The sequence below is a fragment of the Barbus barbus genome (genome assembly GCF_936440315.1).
Source record: "Barbus barbus genome assembly, chromosome: 14".
Taxonomy (NCBI): Eukaryota; Metazoa; Chordata; class Actinopteri; order Cypriniformes; family Cyprinidae; genus Barbus; species Barbus barbus.
The window spans coordinates 10406860-10423029 of NC_136742.1; the positions used below are offsets into that span (position 1 = coordinate 10406860).

The window sequence follows — 16170 nt, forward strand, 5'->3', positions numbered from 1 at the left end:
CAGATGGAGCGTAAGGGCAAAATCTCTCTGGGCCTTGGTGTACTCTACACCCTGCCTCGACAGGAGATGAACCGGAAGATCTGAAATTCAATTAGCAAAAGTGATTCAGTAGGTCTATTAAAAGTAACTAGGAAGTCAAAAAAGAACATATAATACACAAAATATTCAATGGAATATTTTTTATTTTACCTGAGTAGCATTCAAGCCTGTCTTTCAGCTCTTCATTGATGAGATTTTTCTCCTTCAGTTCCTCCAGAAGAGCCTGCATGTTGTTCTTGGCCCTCTTCTCTCTCCTCAAGGCATTACTCTTCTCCCGCTGCAGTTTCCTCAGTCTCACTGAGGCCTGTTCAAATTTGGCCTTTATAGCCTTAGGGGATGCAGGCAATGCATACAAGTGCTCAGTGGCCTGCAGCTTGCGCTCCTGCTTGTGCCTCAACCTCCTCACTCTCCTCTCTGCAGTGGCTCCCTGTTGTATTGGCAAAATAATAATAACTTACTTTTTCAAGAATTCAATCTTCAATTCAATCTCAATTCTGCGAGCCCGAATACATTTTTGGGTTCTACAGTTCTTCAACAGACAACACAACAGCATACTTTTAAGAAATTGTATAGGCTTCTCCACTTGTAAGGCAAAAATGTGTGTTGTGGCTCTGGACACAAAATGTAAAGGTTGTGTACCCCTGGGTGTAGTTTCGATGTTCACAAATGTTTATTCATTCTAGTGTATGAGTGACAGAGAAAGTGAGATAGCCAGTAGTTTTCAAACTTTTTTTTAACAGAGTACCACCTCAAATAATACTGGGCTCATAGACTACTAACACCATCATAGACCTTTCTGGGTACCACCAAGATAAAGGATTTAATATTACAAGTTATTACACGGCTTTTCAGAGGGCTGCAGAAAGTTCCATTCACTTGAATGGGCCTTCCCAACGTTCGAGCCTATGTTAAATCTGTAATCTATTTGTTTCTCAGCAAAAGCCACGATGAACGGTAACAAATAGGCTATAGCCTAGGCTATGTAGGCTAAAGAGTCATATCGTGGAGAGTTTGTTTCGTTTTGGAAAGTAGCCGTGTAATAAGCGGGATAATGTATAGAATGCCAGTCATTATTGGGAATAAGTCCCTCCGCTGTGTGTCGGGGTCCCGTTCACCCTGTCGGGAACTTATTTTCCCAATAATGACCGGCATTCTATACATTATCCCTTACCTATATGCTGCTATCATTAGTTGTGACATTTCACTTGCAAATACTTACATCAGGCATCAAGTCCATTGGCAGGTTGTCTTCTAGTTGTCTTGAAGTTGTTGTGCTTCTTATTGCTACTGACTAAAATAAAGTAGTTTTGAGTGTCTAAAATGTGCTGTAATAAACAACAAATTATATACCTTGCAGAAACAAAAACAAATCACATTTAATCATGTGTATATTGATATATCAGTCTTATACACCTTAAATTATTTTTGGTCAGTGATACACATACACATACCCTTTGAAGATGTGCTGGGAAGCTGAAAATGGATGGCACAACACCATCTTTAATCCGCACAGTCTGCCCGGTCCTGTCGAAGTCCTCGGTCTTGAAGTGCTCACTGCAGATCAGTGTCCTGTCAGTGGCAGCAAAACCGTCCCTTCTTAGGGCAACTTCCCACTTCCTCCTCCTCTCTCTGGATTTGGGAAACCTTAAAAAAAGTGAGAAATGTACTCAGATATATAAATTATTGTCAACATTTTAAATCCATCTTTCCATTTAAGGCCAAGGACACAAGTAAACACCTAGATTATCATATGTTGGGGGTAACTGTATGTAAGTATGTATGTATGTATGTAATTCAAGAATAAGATAAACACACTAAAAACTATATTCAAACATTCAGTGATTATGTAAACAAAATATTCTAAACCTTGTGTCAACAACAATCTAGCAATACTATTATGTAATATGTACATACTTCCACTAAGTAACTAACGATTATCCTAAAAATAATTCATAATATTGTAATATCCTACAGGTGAAAGGTGATCCCTCGGGTTCTCGTTTCGAGACAACGGCGGTTACAGCAGCCATAGGCGGCACAAAAGTCTGGCATCTTGTCAGCAATTTCCTGTAGAAATCATAATGTAAGATGTTTTAACAAACCGACCAGACAGGAAATCATGTGTAAATTCAGTTAAATCATGTTTATAATGTGTGTATTATATTGAAAAGAAAGCGTAATTCTGCCTCGCCCCAAATTACTGGGTAACTTAGTAGCCTAGCTAGCCGTGATACACAACTAAACTGCACGATTAAGTCAGTTTTTTTTTTTTGAGGAGAAAAGCTGCAATTTCAACATCTTCAAGCATCCAGAATTATAACCACGTTAATAATGTTTGTAAGAAAACAAACAGTTAGTAAATCCATCAAGATTTAAGCGAGATAAGAGTATTAACGTTTGTGCAGGTCACTTACCGTACCTCAGGTTACCTCCGTTTACCTCAGGTTCGACTGATCCCGCCAGAAAGCCAGCCTGTGGTAAGATGGCCGACCTGTGCGGACGCTCTAGACCTCGACGTAACGCATCTAGTCGTTATATATATATCTATGACGGAAACAAGCGAAGATGACACACAAGCATATTCAAACAAAAGCCAACACGAATAAATTGTGCGAAACAAAGCAAAATCAACATTACTATCAAGAAGAAACAACGCAACCTCGGCGTCCGATTCGAACAAGTGTGTTTTGGGACTCGGTTCGACGCTGTGGTCAAAAGCGTTTTTCAAAAATCGCTTGGTTGCACCTTTTATATACCAATGAACTTAGATGGATGGATGGATGGATGGCAATAATATCGCATATTGCGATATTGAGCCACCCAAAATAACCACAAGGGAAATTATTTTACTGCGACAGCCCTATATTTAGTTTTTTTTTGTCTTGTGTTTATTGTTTTCTTTTGTTCCAGCCAATCAGATTATAAGGCAGGTCTTGCCATTTTAGTGTACAATATGATTTAAGCCCGGCTCACACTGTGTGATTTTGGCCACGATTTGGTCGTCTGAGACAAATTTTGAAAATCCTAAAAGATTCCTATAATCTTAGGCTAAAATCGGTTGTCTAGATCGCTGGTTTGCCATGTTCACCGACAGCCGATTAATGGCCGTTGCGATAATTTTTTTCCTCCGATTAAATTCTGGCAGTGTCAGAAGATTTCAGACACTTTCCTGCAGTGTGACATCTCCTACAACGACCGTCAAACCAAGAACCAATAGGAGCACTGAACCTGATGACGCAATTAGCGCGACAACTTCAAACTTCAACTTCGTTATTTGTAAAAACAATATATGTACAAAGTAAAGTTTACTTAAAGTTTATTTATTAAGGGGCAGGATGTTTAAAGTCGAATAACAAAATTACCTCAAGTTCGCTCTGTAGAACTGGAAGTCCATAAAGTCCTCTTTTGCCCAGCCATGACTTGCTCCACACACGTCGTCTTTTTCGTTTTTTTTTTTTTTTTTAACATCAAGGCATGTAATTAATAAAACGAACGCTACACGTTGCTGTTGTTTGCTAGCTACCATTATAGCGAGAGAACGCGGGTCACGTATTGATGACGTAAAACTCCGGACAAGTCTTCTTGAGTACGTCCATTTTTATCGCGTCTTGACTGTAGTACAGTCTGACATTAAGACAACTGAGATCCTACAGTCTGACATGGGGATCATGTTCGTACAGTGTGACAAGCAACAATCGCAAAAGACTATTAAAAATCGCACAGTGTGAGCCCGGCTTTAGGTAAAACATGAACACTCTTTGGGATCCCTCTTTGGGGTTTCCAGCCTGCATCTTTTTGGTTTCTAGCCCAAATATCTACACTACTACCATTTAGAGCCTGTGGTAGTGCTGTCCCTGTTTGAAGAACTCAATGATAACCTTGACAACTGGCCAACTGGAACAATTATATTCAGTTAAATTCAATAAAGTCACTGTTCAGTTCACTTCTACCGTAGTCTCAGAAATGCATTACATCACTGAAGAAGAATGGAAATCTGCCATTAACCTTGTGTTTTGTTCTCAGAGTGGGTAGCAACTGATTTCCTTAAATCTCAGTATGTGATTTTCCTCATCACAGATTCTGAACTCTACGCAGGGGGCTCAGATTTGTTACACATGGAGAAATTGATCCAGCAAAAGTGATTTCATTGGCACGTCTCGGTGATCGTTGGTGCTGGAGACACAATGCAGAAAGCACACTTACTTAGCTCTGTGTGTGTTGGCTCAAGTATTCACATCTGTTTTTGTGTAGGTTGCTAAGCTGCTACCTCCACAGGTTGCTGACTCATTAAGTCACTGTTTGCTAGTGTGACCTCATGAGAGATTGCAGTTGTGTTGCTGCCGGGTTTAAGTTCACAATGGACAATCGCGATGAATATGTTTGATGGTTAATTTCATTGTTCTTGAAGTCCCATCATGGAATCAGGCAGCTCTTCTCTCATTACTGACAGCTGATGACAGCTGATCTCTCTGTGTGTGGTTGAATGCATATCAGAGTTTGTTTTTTTGTTTTAATGGTGCTAACAGCTTGTTTGAAACTGATTCTCTACTGGAAAATGTCTGAGCGATTGGCGTAATTATGCAACGCATGGTTGCATAATTATGTTCTGGAATTTCCAAATGTGAATTTCCAAGCGTGGCCGATATATCGTATATTAGACTGTCACGACGGCTTTAGTATTGGCGCTTAGACTTTTCTTAGATGGCAGAACAGGTGGAGTTGAGTTTTCATGTTCATGTTTTGGGGATTTAGCATGTCAGATTGATGTTTATTGAACGGTGTTGTTGCCAAATACACATAGTTAAATATTATTTTTAAAGCTTTTCCATTCTCGTTCAGTCAATCAGTCACGCCATGCGAGTGAGACGGAGGATCAACATCATTTTAAGACGATTGGCATGTGATTCTGAGTTGACTTCTGTGTTTGGATGCAAAATTAAGTGTACAAAGCGTGACGGACTGGGAAAGTTTCAAACTTCTGCTGTCAGAGGCCCCATTAATGATGTTTTCTAGGGTCATTGGTCATGAGTGATGCTCGCCCTATTTCAGGTGTCCCGAGTTTATTTGTTTTTGGCATTGTGGACCATTCGCCGTCTCCTGCTGTGCTTGGTTGACTTGATTGTTTCCGTCCAGTTTCTCCAATCTCAAACCAACTGGAACGTGATTTTTTTTTACTTGACTATTTTTGTTCTCTGTTTATTTTTGCAGGAGCTCTCTAGTTGTGGCTGGAATAAGAAGGAGAAACACAGTTCAGCACCCAATGCTGTGGCCTTCACACGACGCTTTAACCAGGTAAACCGCAGACACTTTTTGTTGTTGCCCCATTAATTGGATATAGACAGTGATTAACTGTAGACTTGCGGCTAAGGAGGTTGAAATAAACAAAACTGGAGAATTGGAATTCGCAATTCCAATGGCTTCATTTAGCAAATAGATATTTCCTTCAGTTAATGTCACACTTAATTATGCTCATTAAAATCAATGTATTCTACAAGCTTTTGTTACTTATGCTGTATATTTCTTCCGTCTATGGTACTTCATCTTTAATTTAATAGCGCATTAGAGCTGTATTTGTGCAGAATGCGCACAGTATAGCCTAGCACTGAGGTGGCGAACTCCGGTCCTGGAGAGCTCCAGAGTTCAACTCCAACCCTAATTAAAACTCACCTGCATGTAGCGTTCTAGTAACCCTTCAGACCTTGATTAGCTTGTCCAGGTTTGTTTGATTAGGGTTGAAGCAAAACTCTGCAGTACTGCGGCTCTCCAGGACCGACGTTTGCCACCCCTGGCCTAGCGCATTTCACACAGGCTGCTAGTTTCACTTTCACTTTAAATAAGTTGTGTATGCTTGACGTTTAAAATTAATGTTGTTTAAAGTGAATGCCCTTATAATTTTAGTTTGTTTTATATTTACGATTTAGTTCCAAATCCAAATTATGTGGAATTAAGTGAGCAATTCAAATCCATCAGAAAGCTAAATAAAAGTTCAAATTAAAAATCTAAACAAAACTTGTTTAAGTGTGTTATGTTCACCAAGGCTGCATTATTTGATCAAAAATATATAGTAAAAATAGCGAGAAATAGTTCAATTTAATGTCAAAATTACAGTTTTTTTTACAGAAATCATTCTAATATGCTGATAATGATTTGCTGCTCAAGAAACATATCTTCTTATTATCAAAAAACAGCTGTGCTGCTTGATATTTTTGGAGAAACTGTGATACTTTTTTTCAGGATTCTTTGATGAATAAAAACTTCAAAAGAATGGCGTTTTTTTTTAAATATGTCGTTTTTTGTAACAATGTAAATATTAGAGATGCACCGATTGACCGGCCAGTGATCGGAATCGGACGATTTTTCGCATGACCGATATTTTCAATATATGATTTAGATGAGCAACATTATACGGCCATGATGTTTCCCCGAATATCAATATCAACACAATTGCAATGTGACACTGATTTTATACAATAGTATTTCAATAAACAAGAAGATAAAATTAAGTGACTTCGATTTTAGACAAAATATTGACTGTTTTTGCTAAATTTCGCTGACGAAAATAGTTCCGATCAAAGCCACAGCAGAACTGGTGAGTGTCTCCGAGCAACACACAGCGGTGTTTCGTTACTTAATGAATCCACGTTTTTGAACGAATCGAGTGAGTCAATGAATAAATGACTCACGCATTAAAACAGACACTTGCCGTTTACTGGTGGTTTAGTCATATTTAAAAATATCCTTGCATTTTTTTCAACATTTATTTGTATGTTTAAAAAATATGTAAAACATTAATCTTATAAAATTATTTATGCATTTGAAATTTTGCAGTGTAAATGCTTTTATGGCACCTCAGCTTCATCAAACTGTCTGTGTAAATGCATCTAATGCCGCTTCAGATGCAGCTTCTGTTTCCTCAGCAGTGGAAAGTTTTTTTTTTATTATGTAAATTAAAATTTGCATAGATTTTTGTTTGTATATGTTGTCAATTATAGTTCTTAGAAAGAAAATTGAAATCTGCAAAAATCGGTATCGGCAGGTCACACTTCCAAGAAATCGGAATCGGCCAAGAAAATTACAATCATTGCATCTTTAGTAGAAGTCATTGCAGTCACTTTTGATCTATTTAGTGCATCCTTGCTGAATAAAAGTATCTATTTCTTTTATTTTTTAAGAAAAACTATTATTTTAAAATAAATTTCTTTTATTTTTACCCCAAACTTTTGAGCAGTAAAGTGTGGTTTCTGCGACATACTTTTCAATAATAAAAGAGAAGAAAAGAAAGCTAAACTGGAGAAACAATTTGCACATTACATTTTTAATCAGTAGCTTTTTTATTTTACTTTTTTAAAATATACTTTTCCATTCAGAATTATACTCAAATATGTGTGTTGTCAGCCCGTTTACTACGACAGGAAACATGTTTATTGTTTCTGTGGCCACATGTGTTGGAGAATTAGTTTGTTTTAAATAAAAACTTAAAATCCTACAAAACGGAAAATAAGGTTTCCAAGTGGTTTGTGTTAGGGATTGGGCATTAAAGTGCAGAAAAGTGTTGGTCCAGGTAAATGTTCGGGTCACGAAGGGTGGAGGCCTCTCTTGTAGCTCAGGTTCCAAGGGCTGGCATGCTTATAATGCGCTGGCTGAGCATGTTTGCGAATGAGTATGTTTCTGGCCTAAATCTCTTGACTTTATTGCCTTGGATTGGCTAAGTTGGAAAATTACGTCGCCGTCAAGGTTCTTGTCAACAGAATTTGGACTCTATGCTAACACAACACATTGTGATTGTATGTCACAGTCACTCCAGGTGAATGAGACAAGTGAGAAACTAAACCTGCATGTACATTTTGGCTCTACTGTGAGCAGGTAATTGCAATGTTTGAAAAGCTTATCACTGCGCTGAGGCCTGTGCGAAGATGTTGGATGCACACCACTAGGGCTGGGAAACACTGACTTGATCCAGTTGGCCTTTGAAGAAATATATGGCCCCCTCTGAGTGTGTACAAGTTTCTGTGTGCAATCGTTGCTTCATAATTGGCAGAAGCTGACAGTGTGTAACCAGAAGGGAATGATTATTGATTAAGCTTATATGCAATGCAGAAGTTGTTTTTGCACCGCTCTACTTTAAGATTTAAACACACCCTCACATTCTTTCTCCCCTGATAATATGGCTAGCGCTGTGTAATAAATATGAGAATATCAGTGAGGAATTTGTGTTCTGTGGAAACTTCTCTCAATATACATCCTGAAAACGGCTAAAGCGGCTGTTCAGGAACCCACACGCACTCGCCTGCCAACACTAATGTACTTTCTGAAGCATGATGCATAGAAAGGTGAGAACAAAACGTCCTAAAAAACCTGAAACATAATGTCCTAAGGTTACTGAACTATATATATTGAACTATAATATTTGGGTTAAACTGTTCTGGAACAGTGTTGTGTCCTCTTTTGGAATCCCAAACAAAGTCGCTTTCACAACGAAACACAGTGTCTCCAGGACATAGCGCCAGCAGCAGCAGCAATACTACAGCGAGAATAATAGTTCCGCCTTCTTTCATTGCGTATACAGTACGTTTGGGTGGTGTTTTGCAAGTCTCCCCACACCGTGACATAGACATGTAGGGGCGTGTTTGAATGAGCCGTTTTAGGGGGGCGTGGCAGAGTCTTAACTTTTATAAAGAATATGTCTTTGGTTTTGAGACTTTAGTCTTGGCAACTTCAGGGAACGCATCTATGCACAAACAGCTTGTAACACTCCAAAGAGAAAGGAAAACTTGAAATCGCATCATATGACCCCTTTAAAATATTTTATCAATGCATTCTATGGCACCTTTAAGGATATATTTAATTTAGAACTTAGCGTTTGATTCATTCAAGTGATGGTTTCATCATCATTTAAAGGAATAGTTCACCAAGAAATGGTAGCCACACGAAAAACAGTAGCTAATGACTTTTAGCAAATACTATGGAAGTCACTGGCTTCTTTTGTATTTGTATTCTTTAAAATACAAAAGAAAGTAAGTCATATAGGTTTGAAATGACATGTGGGTGAATAAATGATGAGAGAATGTCCACTTTTTGGTGACCTCTCCCTTTAAAAGTATAATGATAGAATGAACAGTATGAAGTATGATAATTAGTAGTGTGCCATTATTCAGTGGTTATTTGACCATTGATAGTTTTATCATCATTAGTTGATAATATGTGCTTTTAGTAGGTTAGCTGATCATCAATACTATTTCTCATCATTAAATATAGCTAACTGATCATATGTAGTTAACTAATTATTATGTAGTTGGTTGGTAGTTACTAGTCTTTTTTTGTTTTTTTCAACAGCAGCAGATTAATCAAAGTTATTGACAGTTGTCTGGTTCAGTTGTCTTGTATAACTCATTGTCATTGTGTAAAAGGAAATGTTAAAGTTGTTTATATGACTAGAAACACTGGTAAAGCACTCTTTCCATAAATATACATTCTTTTTTCTTTTTTCTCTCTGACTACAGCTTTATGCTCCCCACTTCAAAGACTCACAAATTAACATTTTTGGTCTGTCATGCACAAACATGGAGTGTATTCATATTACATTTACTCTTATGTACTCAATACAGGAAATAATGGAAGCAAACTCGGTATATACACTTATGCAAACACACGCATACAGACAGACCCTAAAGATTACCCATGGACAGATGTTAAAAATTAGACACACATGGGTATCTTTTACCAGGGGATATTTGCATAAGGGCAGTTTTTTGTTTTGTTTTTTTTTTCCCAAAAAGTTTTTTCCAATTTGGGTTTGTTCTTTTTCTTTCTTTTTTTGTCATGTTTTCCTTGACTTAGATGAAATAAGAGGAGCGTGGAGATGAAATATTCTCTAATGGAGTATGTGGGGGAAGGATCTGCATGACTAGAGGCTCAAAATCAGGCTACAAAATGCATTTCCTCTTTGTGTAATGCAGGTGCAGGTGTGTGTAATGCAGCAGCTGGTGTGAATGTGTGCTCATGCGTGAGATGGAGTTTTTGCACTGTGTATTTGTGTTCGAGTATAATTGTCTGCAGTACCATGCTGCCTTTTCTCTTCATTAGTCATTAGATTTAAATTCTTTCCACTGGTTTGAGGTATTCCGGATTCATCCAAAGCCACCGTCTCCCAACAACAAACAGGGGAACACACAGAGATGGTGTAACAATGACCTCACTGTGTGTGCGTCCCAGCATCAGACATGTGGAGAGGGATGGGGAAAGATGGAAGGAAAGGTCTGGAAAATCAACTGGAGAAATGGAAATGGGGGGCTGAGGTTGGCAGGGGTTGGAGCAGATGAAGAGTGATGTTTCAACAATCCATGTCTGCAGTTGCATAATGTCTGAAGCTTAAAATATAATGTTTCTTCTTGTCTCCTCTTCTCATCTCCTCTCATTCTCTTTTCTTCACTTGTCTCGTTCTGTTCATGTCTTGTTTAGTCTTTTTGTCTCCTCTTGTCTCTTCTCTTCCAGTTTTGTTTCATCTTTTCTCATCTCGATTCTTCTCAATCTTCTTGTCTTGTATTTTGTTCTCTTCTTGTCTTGCCACTTTTCTTCCAGTTTCCCATCTCTCGTTCTCTTCTCTCTTCTTCTCCACTTGTTCTCCTTTTGTCTGATGTCATCTCTTCTCATCTCAGATTCTCTCCTTCTCTTTTTTGTCCTTAGTAGCTTCTTGACTCCCGTTGTGTTTTCTCATCTCACAGTTTATGGCCTTGTCTCGTCTCTTGTCTTCTATTTCAATCTCCTCTTCTGGTCTCAACTAGTCTCTTCTCATTTTGTCTCTTCTCTTACAGTGTCGTTCTCTTCTTGTCTTGTCTCTTTTTATCTCAGTTCATCTCTTGTCTTCTTGTGTTCTCTTATTTATTCTTATCTTATCTGTTCTCGTATATTCTTGCCACTCTTGTTCCAGTTTTGAGTCTCATCTCCTCTAGTTTTCTTCTCCGTCTTGTTTAATCTCTGCACATTCTTCTCTTGTCTCATGTTGTCTCTTTTCATGTCAGTACCTCTCATTCTTGACTCATCTCATGTTGTCTCCTCTCAGTCTTTTACCTCACCTCACCTCTAATCCTGCCCTTTATGGTCAGGTCTCTTCTCATCTAGTCTGATTCTCTGTTTTTCCTGCTGTACTCATTCTCTTCTTGTCTCACTTAGTCTCTTTTATCTTGTCCCTCTTTATTTTGTCTCCTCTCTTGCAGTCTCATCTCTTCTAATTGCATTTGCTCCTTGTCTCTTCTCCTCTAATTGTTTATTTTTATTTTTTTCATGCTTATCCACCGTTCTAATTTTTTTCACCTCGGTTCTTGTTTCTCATTGTCTTTTCTTGTCTCATTTCCTCTCTCTCTTAATTTTATTAGTTTATTCTATTCTTATCCCTTCAGTTCTCCTTATATCTCTTGTTTTGAGTTTCCGGTCTCATCTCCTTTTGTTCTCTTTTCTTTGATTCCTGTCTTCTTTGCACATTCTCCTTTTTTCTCATGTTGTCTCTTCTCATATGAGTTTCTCTCATTCTCATCTCATCTCATCTCTCCTTGTCTCCTCTCCATCTCACCCCATCTTAACCTTCATGGTCTTGTCTCTTATTTTCCAGTCTCATTTAATCTCATTCTCTGTTTTTGTCCTGTCTTCATATTGTTTTTGTCTCACCTTAGTTTATTTTCATCTTTTCTCTTCTCTTTCAGTCTTAGCTCTTAATTTCTTCTTGTTCTTGTCATCTTGTCTTTTTCCTTTCTGTTTACTACACAAAGTTGAAACCTTCTATTATGAGAGAACTACTGAATGATGACAACCTCAGATGAACAGTTCACGATAATATTTTAAATGCCTATGTCCCTACTGGTGCATTGCCTCTGCACATGTGGCTAATGGGTTTACATGTACATTTTCCAGCCCCACCATGTTTAGGTTAACTGTAGCCTTTTGAAAAACAATATCTTGACTATGGGAGTATCAATCAGTTATCAAAATGTCTGTTTTTGTGGTTTTGTCTAATGTTAGGTGAGTTTCTGGGTGGTGAGGGAGATTCTTCATGCTCAAACTCTGAAGATCAGGGCAGAAGTGTTGAGCCTCTATATCAGAACAGCAAAGGTAAAACACACTCCATACAGTACATGTGCACTTTTTAAGTGATTATACTAGTTGCTAACCTTCTATCTCTCCTTGCAGAAACTGTGTGACATGAATAATCTCCATGCAGTGATGGCAGTAGTATCTGCTTTACAGAGCGCCCCCATCTACAGGCTCACCAAGACCTGGGCTGTGAGTTATTTACGATACTGCTTATTAATATTTTGAATACTATTTTTTTAAGGGGGGGGGGGGGGTGATTACTTGCTAAAGCATATTTTTGTGGTAATTATTAGGAAATTATTTGCATATTTAATTTTTTTTTTTTTATATTTTCTTTTTATTTATTTATTACTTTTTTTAAATTTTATTTTCAAATCATTGTGTGTGTTTTTGGGTCAATTGGGTTCTTGGTTCATTCAATTATCATTTTGTCCAACCCAGCTGCTGTGTGTGTGTGTGTCCAAATTTCTTTAGACTCGGTTTTCATGTGTGTTTATAGGTTGTGAAATTATCCAGGCCTCCAACACGCTTTCGGTTAGTTATTGATGAGAACTGGAAACGGCAAACAAATGAATCACTGTGAACCCTTGAGCTGTTTCTCTCCAATATTTAGACTGATGAATAACAAGGAACTCTGTTTAGTTTTTCCCCTCTCAATCTTTACTGGAATTAAATCATGCAATTAATTTCCCAAACATGATACCCTCCATTTGAACACACTCAATAGTGGTAGTGATTTTGTAACCCTGTAATTTATTATAGCATGCAATGATGGTGCTTGAGTGAATATTTTCTTTCTTTCTAATGATGGAGAAGCTGTTGTTAATGATATCCTTATGAACTGACTGCCTTGGTTTCTTTAGCGATCATTAGCTTGTGCTAAACCTAAAGCTAATAGTGGGGTTTCCTAAGCACTCATCTGTTTCTACTATAAAATAGGGCAACTATCATAAAACAGACACCTGTTCCTCAGGTTTTTATAACTTCACCGCATGTTTGCTCACAAATCATTCTATAGACGAGTATCTGTGCTGCACTTGGGTTGCTGACATTCATTAGCATTAGCAACTTCTGGTTTCCCAGTTTTTTTGTTTTGTTTTTTTGTCTCTCTCTTTTCGACCAGTACAAAACCACCAAAGAACCACCTGGAACGCCTAAGGATTCTCATAGAATGCTCTAAAACCACTCAGAACACCTGAGACCTGGCAACCACTCAGAACACTCTAGCAACATCTATGCAATTCTGAACGTTTTAGAAGCCACAAGACAATACTTTGGCAGCCACCAACAACATCTTAGCACTTTTTTAGTGACGGCTTTTGCATGTGCAAGCAGTATTTATTTGTATTTTGAGGGGAGCTATGGTTACCATAGTAAACTTTATAAGGATCAGGCTATCCAGCATCTCGGTGTATTTGTCTTTTCTTTGGAAACATTGTCTTGTCTTGTCTTCAGTCACAGCCAACATCCCCCTCCTAGGTACTGTCTCTAGTGTACCATTTTCAGTCTTTTACATAACTGGAATATTCCTCTCCCCTGCTCTTTCTGTCAGATCTGTGTTTTCCATGGCTTCTCAGACTAGCTTTCCATGGCCAAACGCACACACTCCTATATAGTGGGCTCTGAACATACTTCTCTGTGGCTTTTTTTGTAATTTATTTAAAAAGTTTCCCTTATAAATTGTATTATCCCGTATGATTTGAGAATAACCCAAATAGAATCTTGTTCTTTAGTGGAAATTCGACCTTTTGTACAGATTTTAAGAATATCGGTTGCACTTTTTGATAGTCCACTTTAGACATTCTTCTAACTATAAGTAACTTTGCAACTACATGTCAACTACCAGTCATTACATTATTAGTAGACTGTCTGTTTAATATCTGCCAACAATTTATTTTGATGGTCCCCCAACAGACATTTTATTGACTATAAGTGACTTTGCCTTTTTACACTTTTTATACAGGGGTAGTTCACCCAAAAATGAAAATTGCCCCATGATTTACTCACCCGCAAGCTATCCTAGATGTATGAGACTTTCTTCTTTCAGATGAATGTAATCAGAGTAGTCCTGGCTCTTCCAAGCTTTATAATGGCAGTGAATGGCTGTTGAGATTTCGAAGCCCAAAGAAGTGCATCCACCCATCATAAAAAGTGCTCCACACAGCTCCAGGGGCCTTCTGAAGTGAATTGATGTGTTTGTGTGAGAAAAATATCCATATTTACAACTTTGTAAACTGTCATCTCTAGCTTCTGCTTACTGTCATACACACATTTATGAGAGAGTGGCATTACAGAGGATGACGTAGGACCACCAGGCTTAGCGTAAGCTCTAGTAAGAAGTGATGAGCGTGGAAGCACAGAGGAGAGAGCAAAACAAAACTCTGGTCACGAATGAGAAGTACAAAACGAGGATGTGTAAAGGAAAATATCGGAGAATTTCGAAATACAATAAGCCAAGAGGAGGCTGGTAAACACTTGTAAAGTAACAAGTAAAACTTGGTTCTCGCGAGACAACAGATTCTCACTGGAGCTTACGCCTACACATCATCCGCTGGAACGCCATTCTCTCATGAATGTGCGAATGACAGTTAGCAAAAGCTAGAGATTACACTTTATAATGTTTTAAATATGGATATTTTTCTTACACAAATGCATCGATTCACTTCAGAAGGCCTTTATTAACCCCCCCCCCCCCCCCCCCCCCCCCCCCCCCCCCCCCGTGTGGCGCACTTGTAATGATGGATGGATGCACTTTTTCGCTTTGAAGAGCCAGGACATTTTTGAAATAACTCAGATTGTAGTCATATTATTGTATTCATTTTTGGGTGAACTATCCCTTTAATGTATCAAATAAACCGATAATAATACATTTAGTCCCTTTACAAAATTCCTGCTAAGACGTTTTGCTGTTCTTCTGGGGTCATGTGCAGTAATTTTATCCACACACGGACCTGCAGACAGAATGATTTTGGAGAACTGGTGTGTGTGTGTGTGTGTGTGTGTGTGTGTGTGTTTGCATGAGAGGTCACATCAGGTGGCTCTTAATTTGGTTAGGTTTGTTTGAATTTACCGTGCAGTGCTCTGGGTTTCATTTCAGCGCTATCAGCTTTTCCTTTGTTTGCAGAGCTCTTATTTAATCTTATCTCTGTTTGCCGTCTTTGTTTCTCCCACTTTTGTTTTTGCTGAGAACATTACTAAACACTAAACATTAGTTTTCAGTATTTTTCTTCTCTTGTTTTGCTCAGGTGGAGATATTTTACGCCATCCCGAATGCGATTATGTTTACAATTGCACTGCCAAGTGGTTGATAAATGGAAAACAAACAAAAATCACACTAACTGTGAATGATTACTGGAATATGATAGAGATGATGAGCACAGACACTAAAAATCAGCACTCTTGAGATCTGTTGTTAGAGACTGGATTGTTTACAGCCGAGTTCATTTAGATGATTTAAACCCTGATTTACTAAATGTTTTTTGTGTCTAGAAACACATGCTGACTTGATAAAACATTCAAAAAATTTCTGAGTGTTGTCTACTGAGGGTTGCTGCACTTCTGCATGTCACAGATCCTGATAATAAAGCCAAATTTGTATTGAACCCAGATTATTCCTTTTAAAGGCATTTATCATAGACTGGTAAAAGAACTTGCAATTGTTTTTGTTACAAAAACAACTCTCTTTTTCTCACTCTGTTTCCCCACAGCTTTTGAGTCGAAAGGACAAGGCCACGTTTGAGAGGTTGGAGTATCTCATGTCTAAAGAAGACAACTATAAACGCTTGAGAGATTACATCAGCAGCCAGAGCATGACATCCTGCATCCCATATCTTGGTATTTTTTCTTTCCTCTCTTATTTGCACACACACAAAACATAACCTTGTGGGGAGGTCCTGTTCAAATTTCCCTAGGAATTTATAAATGCACACACTTCACGTCTTGCAGACATTTTAAAATTTGAATCAATTAAAGATTTTTATTAAATTGTCCCATTTAAGACATTTTTGTCTTGTTTAGATATCCTCAAAGGGATGCCTTGGGGACGAT

At 38.1% G+C, this 16170-nt stretch overlaps 1 protein-coding gene across 4 annotated transcripts in view; it reads left to right on the forward strand.

Moving 5' to 3' along the window:
• LOC306879732 (ras-specific guanine nucleotide-releasing factor RalGPS2-like) overlaps positions 1-16170 on the forward strand; it is a 132388-nt gene that overhangs the window by 61469 nt on the left and 54749 nt on the right. For all 4 annotated transcript variants that reach the window (XM_079432887.1, XM_079432890.1, XM_079432889.1 and 1 more), the window contains exons 6-9: positions 5248-5331; positions 12052-12141; positions 12220-12312; positions 15831-15957. In XM_079432887.1, the coding sequence (XP_079289013.1) occupies positions 5248-5331; positions 12052-12141; positions 12220-12312; positions 15831-15957 (394 nt within the window). The remainder of the gene's footprint in view (positions 1-5247; positions 5332-12051; positions 12142-12219; positions 12313-15830; positions 15958-16170) is intronic.